This window comes from Elephas maximus, chromosome 25 (genome assembly GCF_024166365.1).
Source record: "Elephas maximus indicus isolate mEleMax1 chromosome 25, mEleMax1 primary haplotype, whole genome shotgun sequence".
Classification (NCBI taxonomy): domain Eukaryota; kingdom Metazoa; phylum Chordata; class Mammalia; order Proboscidea; family Elephantidae; genus Elephas; species Elephas maximus.
This window is the reverse complement of record NC_064843.1, coordinates 18,838,045-18,854,368: the sequence shown is the minus strand read 5'-3', so window position 1 is coordinate 18,854,368 and position 16,324 is coordinate 18,838,045. Positions and strand designations below refer to the sequence as shown.

General features: G+C 49.0%; 1 protein-coding gene across 3 annotated transcripts in view; it reads left to right on the top strand.

Moving 5' to 3' along the window:
• BCAS4 (breast carcinoma amplified sequence 4) overlaps positions 1-16,324 on the top strand; it is a 60,833-nt gene that overhangs the window by 17,883 nt on the left and 26,626 nt on the right. For 2 of the 3 annotated variants that reach the window (XM_049869869.1, XM_049869868.1), the window contains one exon: positions 10,381-10,482. The exons of the other annotated variant lie outside the window; for it this stretch is intronic. In XM_049869869.1, the coding sequence (XP_049725826.1) occupies positions 10,381-10,482 (102 nt within the window). The remainder of the gene's footprint in view (positions 1-10,380; positions 10,483-16,324) is intronic. 3 annotated transcript variants of the gene reach the window in all.

Below are 16,324 nucleotides of genomic sequence, written 5' to 3'. Positions count from 1 at the left end.
CATTGGATGAGGGATGTGATGTGGGTACGGGTGTTACAGTTCCACCCTAGTCCTCTTTAACATAAAATTACAATCACAAAATGGAGGACAACCACACAATACTGGCCATCATGACCCAGCCAAGTTGATACATGGATTTTATGGGGGCACATAATTCAATCCATGACAGTTTCTAAGAGCAGGGGGTAAGGAATTTGGGGCTTGAAGGAGGGACAGAAAGAGTTCAACAGATGGGGAGGGAGGGCATCCAGGCAGAGGGACTGGCCTGTGCAAAGACGAGGAGAACTGAGGGTGTGGTGTTCCTGGGCTCCACGTGGAGAACGATGGAGCACAAGGCAAGGAAAGGAGGTTTGGAAGATTGCATGGGCTAGTGACCCCAGGAACATCTTGGTTCTCAAGTCCCAGTCACATCACCCAGGTGGACGTTCTGTGAAGCAGACCCACCATCCAGCTGAGAGGAGAACTAGAAGTAGGAATCAGCTTGGATAGGCTGGAGACAGGCCCATGCTGTCCCTCCCTTGAAAACTTCAAAGCTTCCCATGGCAAGAGGCCTGTGCTTGTGTCACAGGCAGTATTAGGACAGTTCTCCCAATTTAAAGCCTGGAGATGCATTATGTAAAGAATAATGCTTAGGTCACACACAGGTGACCCAAGGGCCCAACCCTGCCTTGCAGATATGCTGGATGTTTCTGGAAAAATACCTGGCAAGCATCAGCTAGACCTGCCTAGTAGCCACCCCTTGTGGACAGGTGTGTGTCTCTCCAGATTGTCACCATCCCTGCTTACGGTAGAATCTATTTCACTTTACTTGTGGCCCTGCTGAGAGTGGGAAAATAAAGCCAGACCAAGAGGGCCCCGCCTTTCAAGAAATGGAAGAGAACATGCTTCCTTGTGGAAGTGAAGACATTTTCAGTGTGTTTACTGTACAAATGAAGTGTGTCTACGTTGCTAAGATGTACCCAGTCTGCTCTGCTCATGTCTGGTGCTCTGTGGCCCCCACTGGCGTCTTGAGTTTTGCAGTCCCTGCAACGATGCTGTCTTGGTTATCCAGTGCTGCGATAATAGAAATACCACAAGTAGGTGGCTTTAATGAACAGAAATTTATTTTGTCACAGTTTAGGAGGCTGGAAGTCCGAGTTCAAGGTGCCAGCTCTAGGGGAAGGCTTTCTCTCTCTGTTGGCTCGGGGGGAAGGTCCTTGACTCTTTTCAGCTTCTGTCCCTTTGTTTCTTGAAGATCTCATGTGATGTGGCATCTGTCTTCCCTCATCAGTGCTTGCTTCCTTCATTGCTTGCTCAGTCTGTTCTTCTTATATCTCAGAAAAAAAAAAATTGATTTAAGACACACCCTGCACGAATACTGCCCCATTAACATGAAGAAAACCATTCTCAAATGGGATTATAACCACAAGTAAAGGGGTTATGATTTACAACACGTATTTTGGGGGGCATAGTTCAGTCCCTAACAGATGCTAGGTACAGATGCCATCTATGCTCTGGGACCTCCCTCTGACCCAACAGTTGATGCTTGTCTTACCTGGTATGTCTTCTGTCATGGGCTCCGTAACTCAGAGAGGGACATCCAGTTATCCGGGGAACCAAGAAAAGGCGTGGGGGCGTCTTTTCTCTTTCTAGCTGTTTTCAAACTCGAGCTAGGGATGCGTGGAGGCCTCCAGGGTAATGTCACATCATGGACCACTGTCTGCAGGGTCACTGCCTCAGCCTTCGGAAGCGCTGCTTGATCACGTTAGAGGCCTGAGAGAAGCCAGGCTCTGTGCCGTGTAGTTCAGAAAGAAGCTGCTTCATTTCTGATAAAATCCAGTTATTAGACATGAAGTCCAGCTTCCTGTCCGGTGCATTAATTCCTCCACCAGCTGGCCCTTGGTCACTGTCTGACTGAAATTCATTCACTACCCTGGGCCTGGGACCTTTTGACCTCGTTGTTATTGGTTGCTGTTGAATCATTTCCAACTCACGGTGACCCCCTGTGTGCAGAGTAGAACCGCTCCATAGGGTTTTCAGGACCGTGATCTTTGGGAAGCAGATCTCCAGGGCTTTCTTCAGAGGTGCCTCCAGGTGGGTTCGAACCACCGCCCTTTTGGCTGGTAGTCAAACACTTAACCATTTGGCCACCCAGGGAACTTAGACAATGCTAATTGTTGATAGTTCAAGCTCTGATCTTCCCACTGTGGGACCTTGGGCACATCGTGTTACGTCTTTAAATCTTTATTTTCTCCTCTGTGAAATGGAGATAATGGTTCTGATTATCTATTGCTACGTCAAACCACTTAAAAATTTAGTGGTCTAAACCAACAGCCAATTTATTATGTGAATCAAGGGCGGGGGCACAGAGAGAACAGCTTTTCTCTGCTCTCCATTCTCTGGGGTCTCTTCTGGGATGACTTGATTGCTGGAGGTGACTGGGACTGCTCATCTGAGGCCATGTGTCTGAGCCACGTGGCCCCCACTGGTGCAGAAATGCTTTCCTTGGCTCCTTCCCTCACTTGCCTAGTGCCTGGACTAGGGTAGCTGCTCTAGGTGGGGCCTGGTTGGCATAAGTCTCTTTCCATGCAGCCTCTTCACCTGTCTAGCCTGGGCTTCCTCATGGCATGGCAGTCACCTCCCCTAGTGCAAACAGTCTGAAATACATGAAGTAGAAGCTGCCAAGTATCTTGAGGCCTGGATGTGGAAATTGACAGAGTGTCCCTTCTGTTATATTTTATTGGTCAAGTCAAGTCACATAGGACTCCCAGATTTAAGGGGAGAGAATATAGACCCCACTCCTTCAGGGGGAAAATTTAAAGCATTTGTGCCCATCTTTCATCCACTGCAGCTGGTGTCCACCTCCAAAGAGTTACTGTGAGGAATAGATGAGGCAGGAATGTGAACTTTACGTCCGCTGGAATGGCTAAAATGAAAAAGACTGACGATACCAAGTGTTGGCAAGGATGTGGAGCAGCTGAAACTCTTGTCCATTGCTGATGCAAATGCGAAAAAGTACAGCCACTTTGGAAGATAGTTGGGCAGTTTCTAAAGTTGAACATACATTTACCTTGTATCCCAGCAATTCTAATCCTAGGTAATTACCCAAGAGAAAGGAAAACATGTCCACATAAAGACTTGAACACAAATGTTTACAGCAACTTTGTATATAATATTGCAAACTGGAAACAACCCAGAGTCCATCAGCAGTAAATTGTTGTTTATTCGTACCTTGGTATACTTCACCGCACTGAAAAAGAATGACCTGCTATTCATAGCAGCATGGATGAATCGCAGAAACATGATGTTGTGTGAAAGAGGCTGACACAAGAATATATTCTGGTTGATTCCATTTATATGAAGTTCAAAAATAGGCAAAACTAATCCATGGTAAGAGAAGTCAGAATAATGGTTAGCTCTTGAGAAGATGGCCAGGGCTGGGAAGAGGCCTGAGGGAGCCTTTGGGGTGATGGAATGTTCTACGGCTTGATCTGGGTGGCAGTTACACAGATGTAAAGACATGAATAAATTCATCGAGTTCTTCACGTAAGGCCTGGGCACTTTATTGTGTGTCATTTACACGAATTAAGACTACAGGTGGTCTCCAACTCATGACAGGGTTCCGTTCCAATGACTCCATTGTAAGTTGGTTCTGATGTAAGTCGAGTATTTCTTTTTTTGCTTTTCATTTCAAAACAGCAGCATTTTGAGCAGTAAATCATAAATTTGAACATCTGTGATTAAACATCTGAAAATGATAACATCAGCAACTGACGCGCTACAACGTTGTATGTAGTGTGTATTACTGAGGATGTTGTTGTTGTTAGGTGCCGTTGAGTTGGTTCCGACTCATAGCAACCCTATGTACAATAGAACGAAACACTGCCTGATCCTGCGCCATCCTCACAATTATTGCTTTGTTTGAGCCCATTGCTGCAGCCACTGTGTCAGTCTGTCTTGTTGAGGGTCTTCCTCTTTTTCGCTGACCCTCTGCTTTACCAAGCATGATATCCTTCTCCAGGGACTGGTCCCTCTTGATTCCCAATGACGTACAAAAAAGAAAAAGGACAATTTTAAGTGCAATGCATCGTAACTCAAGTACATCGTAGGCCAGGGACTACCTGCAATTACTTAGCACAGTGCCTGCCACATATGAAGTGACCAATGCACGGTACCTACTGATGTTACTGTCGTCATTATCAGAGCACTAGAGAGCTACAGCTGATGATGATGTCCACAAGTAACTGCATTTCTAAGGCCTTCTAGCTTGGTGACCTCCGGGGCTCGGGGCAGCTCAACTGGTCCCTCTGAGACTCCAGTGGCCTTGGGCCCACCTCTGGCAGGGAGCAGACTCCTACTTCGCTCTTAGAAATGGAGAGAATTTCCAGCTGGCCTGAGCCCAGCAGTTGCATTTGGCATTGGTGTGTGTTCTTGGGTCAAGTGCATTTGGCATTCCTTCCCTGAGGACCTTGAATCAGCCTGGACAGCCATCTTTGCTCTGTGATGACCTCAGTACCCACTGTCCAGCCTTCTGGGCTCCGGAGACTAGCCCTGGGGAGGTGGGAGAATGGACAAGGGAAGGGTTTACCCTGGGATGGTGAACCTGCTTGGGGATTTGTCCTGGCAGAGGCTCACAAAGTGACGATTCTCCACTGACAGCTTTGATTCTCTCGGGAGGCCTGTAAACTCAGATCCTCCCAGGGACCAAATGGGTGACATGGTGGTGTGAAGTGGGTTAGGCGTGAGACAAGAAACGTGTCACTTTCCTTTTGACCTCCTTATAAGAAGAACAGTGCACAGAGTGGCCATGGGCTCCGTGTTGGGAAGACTCTAGGGAGTAGTGGGGACTGTGGTTAACCAAAGGGGCAGCTATCACCCAGTTCCAGCCAATTGTTGCCACGTGAACATGGGTTCAGTGCGGCCAGGTCTTCTGAGTTTCCATAAGAAGCTGGAAATTTGAGTTTTTAAGGAAAATATCCTGAATTTTAGATCTTGGCATCTAATTTGGTTGTGCTTTTTTTTTTTTTGATGGGTTTTAGACACAACGCAGGCTTTTTTTGATGCGTTTTAGACACGATGCAGGCTGGTGTTGCATAGACGCAACTGAACGTGTCTGCAGAGCTCTGGCTCTCAGACCAACCTGGAGTCCTCGGTATCCCACTTTCTTGCTTTGTGATGGTGGGCCGGCTCTCAGACCAACCTGGAGTCCTCGGTATCCCACTTTCTTGCTTTGTGATGGTGGGCCGGCTCTCAGACCAACCTGGAGTCCTCGGCATCCCACTTTCTTGCTTTGTGATGGTGGGCCGGCTGTCAGACCAACCTGGAGTCCTCGGCATCCCACTTTCTTGCTTTGTGATGGTGGGCCGGCTGTCAGACCAACCTGGAGTCCTCGGCATCCCACTTTCTTGCTTTGTGATGGTGGGCCGGCTGTCAGACCAACCTGGAGTCCTCGGCATCCCACTTTCTTGCTTTGTGATGGTGGGCCGGCTGTCAGACCAACCTGGAGTCCTCGGCATCCCACTTTCTTGCTTTGTGATGGTGGGCCGGCTGTCAGACCAACCTGGAGTCCTCGGCATCCCACTTTCTTGCTTTGTGGTGGTGGGCCGGCTCTCAGACCAACCTGGAGTCCTCGGCATCCCACTTTCTTGCTTTGTGGTGGTGGGCTGGCTGTCAGACCAACCTGGAGTCCTCGGTATCCCACTTTCTTGCTTTGTGGTGGTGGGCCGGCTCTCAGACCAACCTGGAGTCCTCGGCATCCCACTTTCTTGCTTTGCGGTGGTGGGCCGGCTGGTTTAGCCTCTCTGAGCTTTAGTTTCGTCACCTATAAAGTAAGGCTGAAGATAATATAAAGTAGCTCCTGCATCATGGGATCCATTCCCAGCGTGTGGCAAGATGTCCTCCTTGATGGGGCCTTTGATAAGCAGCCTGAAGCTTCCCTTCATGGTTCCCGGCCCCAAGTGGTGCAAGCAAGGGAAGCCTTTGGGAGGTATTTCAGCCCCCCAAGGCTTACCTCCATTCCCTACCTGCCCTCTAAATAACTGAAGTGTACCTTCTGGGCAGCTGTAGACAGCACCCCTAAAAAAAAACCAGTTGTCCTTGAGTCAGTTCCTACTCATGGAAACCCCAAGTGTGTCAGAGTAGAACTGTGCTCCCTGGGGTTTTTAATGGCTGATTTTTTTGAAACAGATTGCCAGGTCTTTCTTCTGAGGTACCTCTGGGTGGACTTGAACCTCCAACCTTTCGGTTAGCAGCCGAGTGCAGTAACCGCTTACTCTACCCTGAGACTCCAGACATGCGCTAATGTGCACAGTGTTAGCTGGTGGAGAAGTGTCTTCAGAGAGGGGCCCTCTTGTTGTGCCCACAGGCCCTCTCTATTCCTGCTTTCCTTTGGATCTGGAGGAAGACAGGGAGTGTTCCCTGAATCTCCTCTCTGCTGTGTTCTCTTTACTCCTGTAGGCTGCTAGGAAGACCAGTCCCTATTGAGCCTCACTTTTCCCCCCTATTTGTTTCTTTGAGATTAACAAAAAGAACAGATTTGCATTTGGTCCATTGTGCTCTGACCTTGCCACGGAATTAACTATCTGTTGTATGGCGGGATTTTTCTCCTGTATTTAGCTTTGCGAGTGATGAATTCTCTAGAAATTTGGCCTTGGGGAAGAGAGGAGGGATATTGAGGACTTTTCCCTGCCACAGGGTAATAAGTGTAGGGGACTGCAGGGGCCAGGCAGGACCTGGAGACTAGCAAAGGCAGCGGTGTGAGACAGTAGGCTGGGGCGGGGACTGTGGACACTGGTGAGCTCAGGTCCCATCTGGAGGGGACAGTGGCTGCTCAGCCCCAGCCTTTGGTGCCTGGTACACAGGCCCAGTGTTGCCAAAGCTGCTGACTTTTCAAGAGAAGTTATAAATCCAGACTTAATCACTTGGGAAAAAAATTTTTTTAAACCATATTTGTGTATTTTATTTTGCAATAGTTTTAGATTTACAGAAAAGCTGCAAAGATAGTCCAGAGACTCTGTATATGCCTCACCCAGCTTCCCGCATTGTTATCATCTGACGTCACCACGCACATTCGTCACAACCTAGACACCAACAATGTCCATTTCTAGGAGCTAAGCTCCAGACTGGGCTTGTATTTCACCAGTTTTTCCCTTAGTGTCCCCTTTCTGTTCCACGACTTGATCCAGGCTGCCACATTTGCCTTTAGTTGTCACATCCCCCAGCTTTCCTCTGGTCGGCGACACTTTCAGTCTTTCCTTGTTTTTGTGACTTTGACAGTTTTGAGGAGTACTAGTCAGGTGTTTTGTAGAGGGTCTCTTTATGTGGGTGTGTCTGATGTTTTTCTTACAGCTAGACAGACCTGGCAATCTGCTCCCGTGAAGATGGCAGCTGGGAAACCCTATGGGGCAGCTCTGCACTGTCACGTAGGGTCACTCGCTGTGAGTCAGAATTAACTGGATGGCACACAACAGACTGGGATTATGGGCTTTTGGAAAGAATACCACAGGGCGGGGGTTGCCATTCTCATCAAGTCATGTCAAGGGGGGCTTGACGTCCCTCTGACGCCGCTGAGATGTGAACCTGGATTGCTGGTTGAGGTGGTGTTTACAGGTTTCTCCACTGTAATGTTGCTGGTTTCCCCTCGCCACACTCCGTTCAATCCTTTGTTTGTATCGCTATGGACTCGTGCATATTTATTTCCTACTTGGGGCCCTACCCCAACACTGTGATTTTGTGGCTTCTGTTGTTCCAGCCTTGGCACTGGGAGCTCATCTAGGTTGGCTCCTGTGTCCCTTTGTTGTGCCCCTGTCTTTTTGTTTTTTGAACACTTCCTTCCTTTCTGGTCCTCCAAGATGCCTCTGGATCATCTTATATTTTCCTTACTCAAGCCTAAGCCATTTTTTCTTAGGAGCCCCACTTGAATTTTAAAGTTGGAAATTAAATCAAAATAAAAAACCAAAACCCTTTTGGGGCTTAAAGAGGCACATCTGTCGGCCACACTCGGCCATAGAGGCTCTTGTTTAATCCTCACTGTAGTCTTGTGAAGGAGCACTGGTGGCACAGTGGTTAAATGCTCGCTGCTGGCCAAAAGGTCAAGGGTTCAAATCCACTAGCTGCTCCACAGGAGGAAGATGTGGCAGTCTGCTTCCATAAAGATTTATAGCCTTGGAAACCCTATGGGGCAGTTCTGCTCTGTCTTATAGGGTCGCTGTGAGTCGGAATCGACTCGACGGCACTAGGTTTGGTTTTGGGTATAGTCTTGTGAGAGAGGCACTAGTATGATCCCCATTTTATAGATGAGGAAACTGAGGCACAGGGAGGCTAAGGGACATACCTGGGGTCACTGGGAAAAAGAGTGGGAGAGGGTAGCCTGATGCCAGGTCCCACCCCCTCAGGGCTGACGCTTGACCTGTGGCATCAGGGCAAGAAAGCAGCAGTGCCCCAGGGGCACTGGGCTTGGAGCCGGGTACCCAAGGAGATAGTAGGGCAATGCTGTGAACAGAGGGGAGAGTCAGACATGCAGGGTGGTGGGCTGAGGGCCTCAGATGGCAGGACTCCTGAGAAATCTAGGACAAGCAGGGAGAGTGTCATTCTGAATGGCAGTGAGAGTAGAATTCCGTGGGAACCACAGAGAAATCTCATCTACTTCAGCAGAAAGAGGAGAAAAAACAGGTACAGGTACAGTTTTCAAAAATATTTTTAAAGTTAAAATCTTGTACTGAGTTGTCCCCCCTGTGATAGTTGTCCATTGCTGCGGGACAAATTATCCCAAAACTTAGTGGCTTAGTGACATTTATCATCTGACAGTTGCTGCAGGTCAGGAATCCAAGTGCAGCCTGGCCATGTCCTTTGCTCAGGGCCCCTCACAGGCTGCAGTCGAGGTGTTGGCCAGGGTTGTGGTCATCTCCAGGCTCAGCTAGGGTGGGATCCATTTCCAAGCTCACCGTGTGGCTATTGGCAGGACTCAGTTTCTCAGGGGCTATCAGACTGCGGGCCTCAGTGCTGTTGGTTGGAGGCCACCCGCAGTTCCTTGCCACATGGGCCTCTCCAATGTGGAAACTTGCTTTTATCAGGGCAAGCAATGAGAGGGCAAGGGAGAGAGAGAGGCCGGAGTGGGAGGGAGAGCTAGCAGGACAAAAGCGACGGTCTTTTCTAATCTAGTCTTAGAAGTGACCTTTCACTACTTGCTGAATGGTCTTCATTAGATGTGAGTCGGAATTGACTCAGTGACACCAGGCTTTTTTAGAACCAAGTCACTGGATCCAGCCCACCATCTAGGCGAGGGGCTTACACAAGGGCATGACTGCCAGCAGGAGGGGCTCATTGGGGACAGAAGCTGCCTCCCACACACCCCATGCCAGAATCTGCTCTACACATGTTATCTTCACAGCAGTCCAAGGAAGCGAGGACTTTCATAACTGCATCACTGTCTAGATAGCAAAGGAGGGCCCAGAGAGGTGCAGTGACTTGCCCAAGGTCACACAGCTCATGGTAGGTAGAGCTAAATTCAAACTCCAGAGCCCTAGCTCTCAGTGTACCTGCTGGTGTTTCTCTTACTGTGATTCCCAGACCCCCCACTCCAGCAATGCCTTGAAGTCAAGGCTAAAAACACAGATTCCCAGGCAACCCCAGACAAACTGGACCAGACTTGGAGAGGCCTGAGAATCAGCATTTGACAGGCTTCTCCCAGGGGGATTCAGGGACGCGCCTCAGAATTTGAGAACATTCTGTATACAGCCTCTCTGCACATAGTAGTGTGAGCATGAAAATGGACATGCCATGTGTACACACACACACACACACACACACACGTCTGCATGCGTGCGTTCACTGAAGAGTTAGGCTGGTCCTTAAGGGAAAACAGAGGTTTACTTTGGTGCTGAAGGGAATGACATGGTTTTGTAAAATTCTCTGTTAGCTTTGGGGTCTTTCCAAACAGAAGTTGAAAATTAGATGAAGCATGGAAAAGATTTAGCAAGTGCCTGCATGTAGGAAGCGCCTGAATACATGGGAGTAGTGGTTCGTTACCGTTATTGATGAATATTATCAACCCATTAACATCACTAATTGCAGTGCAGAGAAGACTCGGCTTAGCTCGACTGCTTTAGAGAAGAGATTTTGATTCTTTCCATTTGCTCCAGCTCGGTGGTTTAGAGCTGGGGTCATTTAGGCCTGGGGTTGCTGGGTTTTTGGGGGGAAACAGTTAATCTGCAGTCAATAAGTTGTATGTGGGTTGGCCTGGGTCCCAAGAGGCAATGTAGTTGGTCCCCATCTAGGCCCCTGGGTTTTTCCTGGGCCAGTCCTTGGCCATCGGCAGGTCTGCAGAGACTCCGACAGACCCCAGAAGCAGGCGAGCGGTGCTATGATGGGCCGAGGGCCTGATGAGCTGTTTCTTCCTTGCAGATCAGAAGCGACACTTCACAGATCTTGGAGGAAAACATCCCACTTCTAAAGGCCAAAGTGATGGAGATGAGCAGCATTTATGCCAAAGTGGACCGGCTAGAGGTGCGTCAGGATAATGAATGTTCTTTGAGAGACCCAAGGACTCGTTCTGGCTCCTTTACCCTCTCTTCCAAGATGCTGAAGCTGGCCTTGAACGTGTTAGGTGTTAGACCCCACAGAGGGGATTGATGGTGAAAGGAAGTCTAGACTCTCATGGTACTTTAAAAAGTACGAATTTGTTTCTGTCATTGAAAAGTTGGGAGACTTTATATAAAAACCCAAATTTTAAGTTTCTTTTGAAAACTCAGAAGATCTGATAACCCAGGGCACCTGTTTCTTTAAATACTTTAATCTGTTTATTTTGAAGGTATAAATACATAAAGGGCACACATCGTAAGTGTATATAGTTCAATGGATTTTTACATATAAAAATACACAGTTTGAATCCACCAGTGGCTCCATGGGAAAAAAGACCTGGTGATCTGCTCCTGTAAAGACAGCCTAGAAAGCCCTATGGGGCAGTTTTACTCCATCATACGGGGTCGCTGTGAGTCAGAATCAACTAAATGGCACACAATAACACAACATGCGGAAAAGACCCAGATCAGGAAACAGGACGTTTTCAGCCCCTGGGCCATGTTCTTGCAGAATTCTTGAAAGAGTGCATAGAGCTGAGTGGCAGCTGCCTTGAGTGGGGCATGTACTCCCCAGCTCACCGCAGTCCCCACCCTGCCGTATTGCCTCACTGCTGACTTGTCTCACCCATGTCTTCACCTGCCTGGGCACTGGGCCGAGATGTAGGATATCTCATTTCCTCCTCGTCACACTGCAAAGGTGGTATCCTCATGTCTCCACCTTCCAGAGAAGCAGAAACTCTGAAGCTGAGCCACTTTCCCAGATCACAGAGCTGATTATATGAAGCCAGGACTCAAACTCACATTGACCAAAGCCCACGCGCTCATTCAACGTGGTCCCTCGCCTTGGCATCCTGGCTCCTTCTGCAAGGAAGGGCGGGGAGACTGGAAGGAGCTTGTGGTTTAATGGCAGTCATCTAGGCAAAGGAGATGTGGGGGAGGGGGTGCCCTCTGAGCTGCAGAAGGATGGGGGGACATGGCACTTGGCTTCAGAGTTAGCAGAGAGTTAGCTTTCCTGTCAGCAGAGAATGAGGCCGGAATATAATTAAAACCTTGCCCTTGGAATAGGTGGTTCATTTGAATTTTATTCCACACCTTGGAAGAAGGAACAAAAATGTAAAGATTTGTGGCTGTGGTTCCTGTCTCGAGGGGTTGGGCTAGCTCTCAAAACCGGTTCTTCTCTGAGCAATCAGTACACTAACTTTTACTGAGGGCCTACTGTGTGCCACTGTGAGCACCAGCGTGAGAAAGACAGTTCCATGACCAGATACAGCCAGGAGAGACACTCAGCCGATCATTAACATATGAGTTTCTTACAATTGCTGTAATGAATCAACACACATTTATTACCTTACAGTTCTGGAGGGCAGAAGTCCAAAATGGGACTCATGGGGTTAGAATCAAAGTGTTGTCAGCATGGGTGGCTCCTTCTGGAATCTCTAGGGGAGAATCCACTTCTTTGCTTTTTCCAGCTTCTAGAGGCCTCCTGAGGACATTAGCGGGTCAGTGGTAGAATTCTTGCCTCCCATGCAGGAGACTAAGGTTCAATTCCTGGCCAATGCACGTCACGCACAGCCGCCACCCGTCTGTCAGGGGAGGCTTGCGTGCTGCTATGATGCTGGTCTTAGTAACTGAGTGCTGCTGTAACAGAAACACTGCAAGTGGATGGCTTTAACAAAGAGAAATTTATTTCTTCACAGCAAAGTAGGCTGAAAGTCCAAATTCAGGGCGTCTGCTCCAGGCCAAGGGTTTCTCTCTGTTAGCCTTTTCATCAGTCTTCCCCTGGTCGAGGAGCTTTTCAGGCACGGGGACCCCAGGTCCAAAGGACGTGCTCTGCTACTGGTGCTGCATTCTTGGTGGTATGAGGCCCCCCGTCTCTCTGCTTGCTTCTTTGTTTTATATCTCAAGAGATCGCCTCAAGACACAATCCGTTCTCATAGATTGGGTTCTGCCTCACTAACACAACTGCCACCCATCCTCCATTATTAACATCATAGCGGCAGGATTTACAACATACAGGAAAATCACACAATACTGGGAACCATGGCCCAGCCCAATTGATAAACACATGTTTTGGAGAATATAATTCAGTCCATGGCAGTTTCAGAGGAGCTTCCAGCTAAGACAGCCTAGGAAGAAAGGCCTGGCAATCTGCTTCCAAAAATCAACTAACGAAAACCCCACGGATCACAATGGTCTGCTCTGCAACTGAGCAAGGAGATGGCGCAGGCCAGGGCAGCATTTTGTTCTGTTTTGCATGGGGTTGATATGAGTTGGGGCTGACTTGATGACAGCTAACAGTAACAACAGACGCCTCCTGTGTTCCTTGGCTTGTGGCCCCTTCCTCCCCCTTCAAAGCCAACAACAAAACATGTTCTCTCTGCTTCTGTCTTTACATCTCCTCTTTCTAACCCTGACCATCCTGTCTCTCTCTTATTAGTGCCTTTGTGATGACATTGGGCCCACCTGCGTAATACAGTATCATCTCCCATCTCAAGGTTGTTGACCTTAATCACAGCTGCAAAGTCCCTTTTACTGTGTAAGGTGACATATTCACAAGTTCCAGGAATTAGGATGTGGACATCTTTGGGGGGCCATCTTTGGGGAGCCATTATTCTACTTGCCATGACTGCCAGGACTGAGTTGGAGGTAGGCGAGTGCTGTAAGAGCAGCTAGGAAGGATCCTGGCTCTGGGGATGGAAGGAGATTGGGACCCTGGAGGAACCCTGTGGTGGCCAGATAATGAGGGCAGGGGGACAGACCCAAGATAGGGCTAGAGAAATTGGGCAACCAGAGTCAGGTTGTTCAGGTCTTGCTGTCCAGGTGAGGATTTTGGCCTTCGTCCTGAGAGGAAGGAGGCCATTGAGTAGACAGTATGCCTAGTGGTTAGAGTGTGGCCTTGGCACTAGTGACATTGTGGCGGGGGTTGTCCTGTGCATTGTAGGAATGATTGTTGTCCACAAGGCTGAGGGAGGCTGAATCTGCCCAGCTGGCAGGGGAGGGGGACAGGGATGAACAAAGTGTCAGTCTTCCACAGAGCCTGAGACCACTCCACTCTCTGATCAGTGCACCCCACTGGGCGGGGGCATGGAAACCACAGGGTGCCCTCTTAGGCCAGACTTGGCCCATTATCAGTGTTAATAATAACAACTAGCATTTAGTGAGTCCTCCTAAGTGCCAGGGACTCCGAGTGCTTTACCTATGAGGACTCACATCACCTTCACAGCAACCCCAGGAAGGAAGTCCTGGGGCTATTAGTTCCATTCTACAGAAAAAGCAACTGAGGCACAGGGAGGGGCAGTAATTTGCCCAAGGTCATACAGGTAGGAAGTGGTGGAGCTGGGGTGGCCAGGGCAGTGCCCTTGACCACTCCTTCATGCTGAGGCTGGCACCTCTGGACGGGCCCTGCTCCCACCCTGGGCCTTTGGCAGTAGGTACTCACAGACCTTAGCACTTAGAGATAGATTTACAAACCGTGGGGCTTTCTTTTCTCTCGCCTCTTCCTTCCTTCCTTCCTTCCCTTACTCTCTCCCTCCCTATTTCCCCCCTTTTTCTCCCCTCCTTCCTTCCTCTTCCCTTTCTCCCTCCCTCTTTTCCCTCGTTCTTTCCCTCTTGTTCCCTCCTTCCCTTCCTCCTTTCTTCCTTCCAACTGATTATAAAAGTAGTACATTTTCATTGAAGAGAAAAAAATACACAAATCACCCATAATCCCATCTTCTAGCCCCAGGGGGGTTAAGCTCTGCTGTCGTCCCTCCCCCTGTTCCCTGTCCCTATCCTGCCACCCCGGCCCCTGTATGGGAAGGGGGGGCGCATGTCCCGGCCTCTCCCTGGCTGCGGCTTGGCCAGGCCACCCTTGCTGGCATTCTGGGGGCCTTTCAGACCTTGCACAGTGCACATTCCTCCGTGTTGCCTCACACTCCCCACCAGATTGGCCTCAATGCAGGAGCATAAAATTGGAATCGGCTGGAGGAAGGGAGGACAGGACTCCTTTCCTCTGTGTTTTACGACCAGATGTGCCGGCCTAGCCGGCCTCCGAGCCCTTGTGGGAAAGCTTCCCGCTATGGCCTGGGGTGCCCCCTCCCCCATCGTGCTGTAGTCGTCTTTCAGCTCTGCTGTTGCAGAACCCAGGGCGGCGGCGGCAGCAGCAGCAGCAGCAGCAGCAGCGTAACAGATGCTGCCATCTTGGATTTGTCCAATGTCTTTTTGCTAAGGATGTATGCTTACTTTCATTCACTCTTTCAAACGTTCATTTGTTCACACATCCACCATCCGGCTGAGCCCCTACTAGCACACCAGGCTCTGGTCTCGGCCTTGGGAATGCAGCAGCGAACCATGCTGACTCAGCATCCATTCTCTCAGCGCTTACTCTCTAGTGGGAGGTGCCTGGAAATAGTGGACAAGTAAGAAATTCCGTACGACGATGAGGGCTATGTAGACGAGGAAACTGAGGAGTTGACAGTGATTTGGGGCTTCATCTGCTCAAGTGGTCAGGTGAGGCCTCTCTGAGGAGGAGCCCAAGAGACAAGCAGGGCCCACCTGAGAAGAGCAGAGAGAGGGCACTGCAGGTGTGGAAAGCTGGTGCAAAGGCCGTGTGGCGAGCACAACCTGGCGCTTGGAAGAAACCAGAGGGAGGCTGGGGCGCAGGACTAAGAGGCAAGAGGGTGGGGCTGGATGGAAGGAGGCCTTGCAGGCCATGGGAGGACCATGAGTTTTTTTCTCAGTGAAGAGGGGGCTCCCTTGGTAGCACCTAGCACTTAGACATCCTTCTTCTTGTCCCAACACAAGAAAACTTCTTCCATTTTACTTAGAACAGAGGAGGCCCATGGAGGTGGTGGTTTGTCCAAGGTGGCACCAGAGTCGCGTTTTGGTGGCCTTGTCCGTGTACACACACATACACACTTGCAGAGCAGAGGAAGGCGTGAACAGACACACACCGGCGGTCGCAAATGGGTGGACTGAAACCACAGCCTGTGGCTGAATTTCCCTGGACCTGCATAGCAATTTTTAAAAATGTGGATTTATTGCTAACATTGACCAAAAAAAAAAAAATTAGAAGATTTTTACATAAAATCTGAATATCATTTTTTTCTTTAAAAAAATATTAGCTAGCATCTATTGAGTTTTTAATATGTGCTAAGCACTTAAAATTTTTTTAAGCACTTAGTTTGTTTAGCAGAGTTGGTATTGTTACTATCCCCATTTCACAGATAAGAAAACTAAGGCTAGTAGAAATTAAGTAACTTTTTGAAAGGCGCACAGGTACTAAGTGGTAGAACCTGGATTCTAATCCAGAGTCTGATGCCAAAGTTGTCTGTTTTTTAATTGGAAGTTCTGCACTAGAGGTCTAGTGGCCCCCTGTGGGCCTGGAGCAAGCTCCCCATTCACCCAAGTCCCTGCTCGGCTTTCTTCCCTTGCGTGTTATCTGCCTGGCCCCTGGCAGCTTTTAAGTTTCAGACCCCCTGATATACATCAAGAAGAAGCCCTGGTGGTGCAGTGGTTAAGTGCTCGGCTGCTGACTGAAAGGTTTGCAGTTCGAACCTACCAGCTGCTCTGTGGAAAAAAGATGTGACAGTCTGCGTCTGTAAAGATTACAGCCTTGGAAACCCTAGGGGGAAATTCTGCTCTGTCCTATAAGTCTGAATTGACAGCAGCAGGCCTCGTTTTTGTTTTAATATACATGAACTAATAAAATTTAATAAAATGAGCATTTTCACAAGTTCTCTGAAAAATCCCTTTTCCATAAGGAAGGCTTTGAAATCTAACAGGTGTAC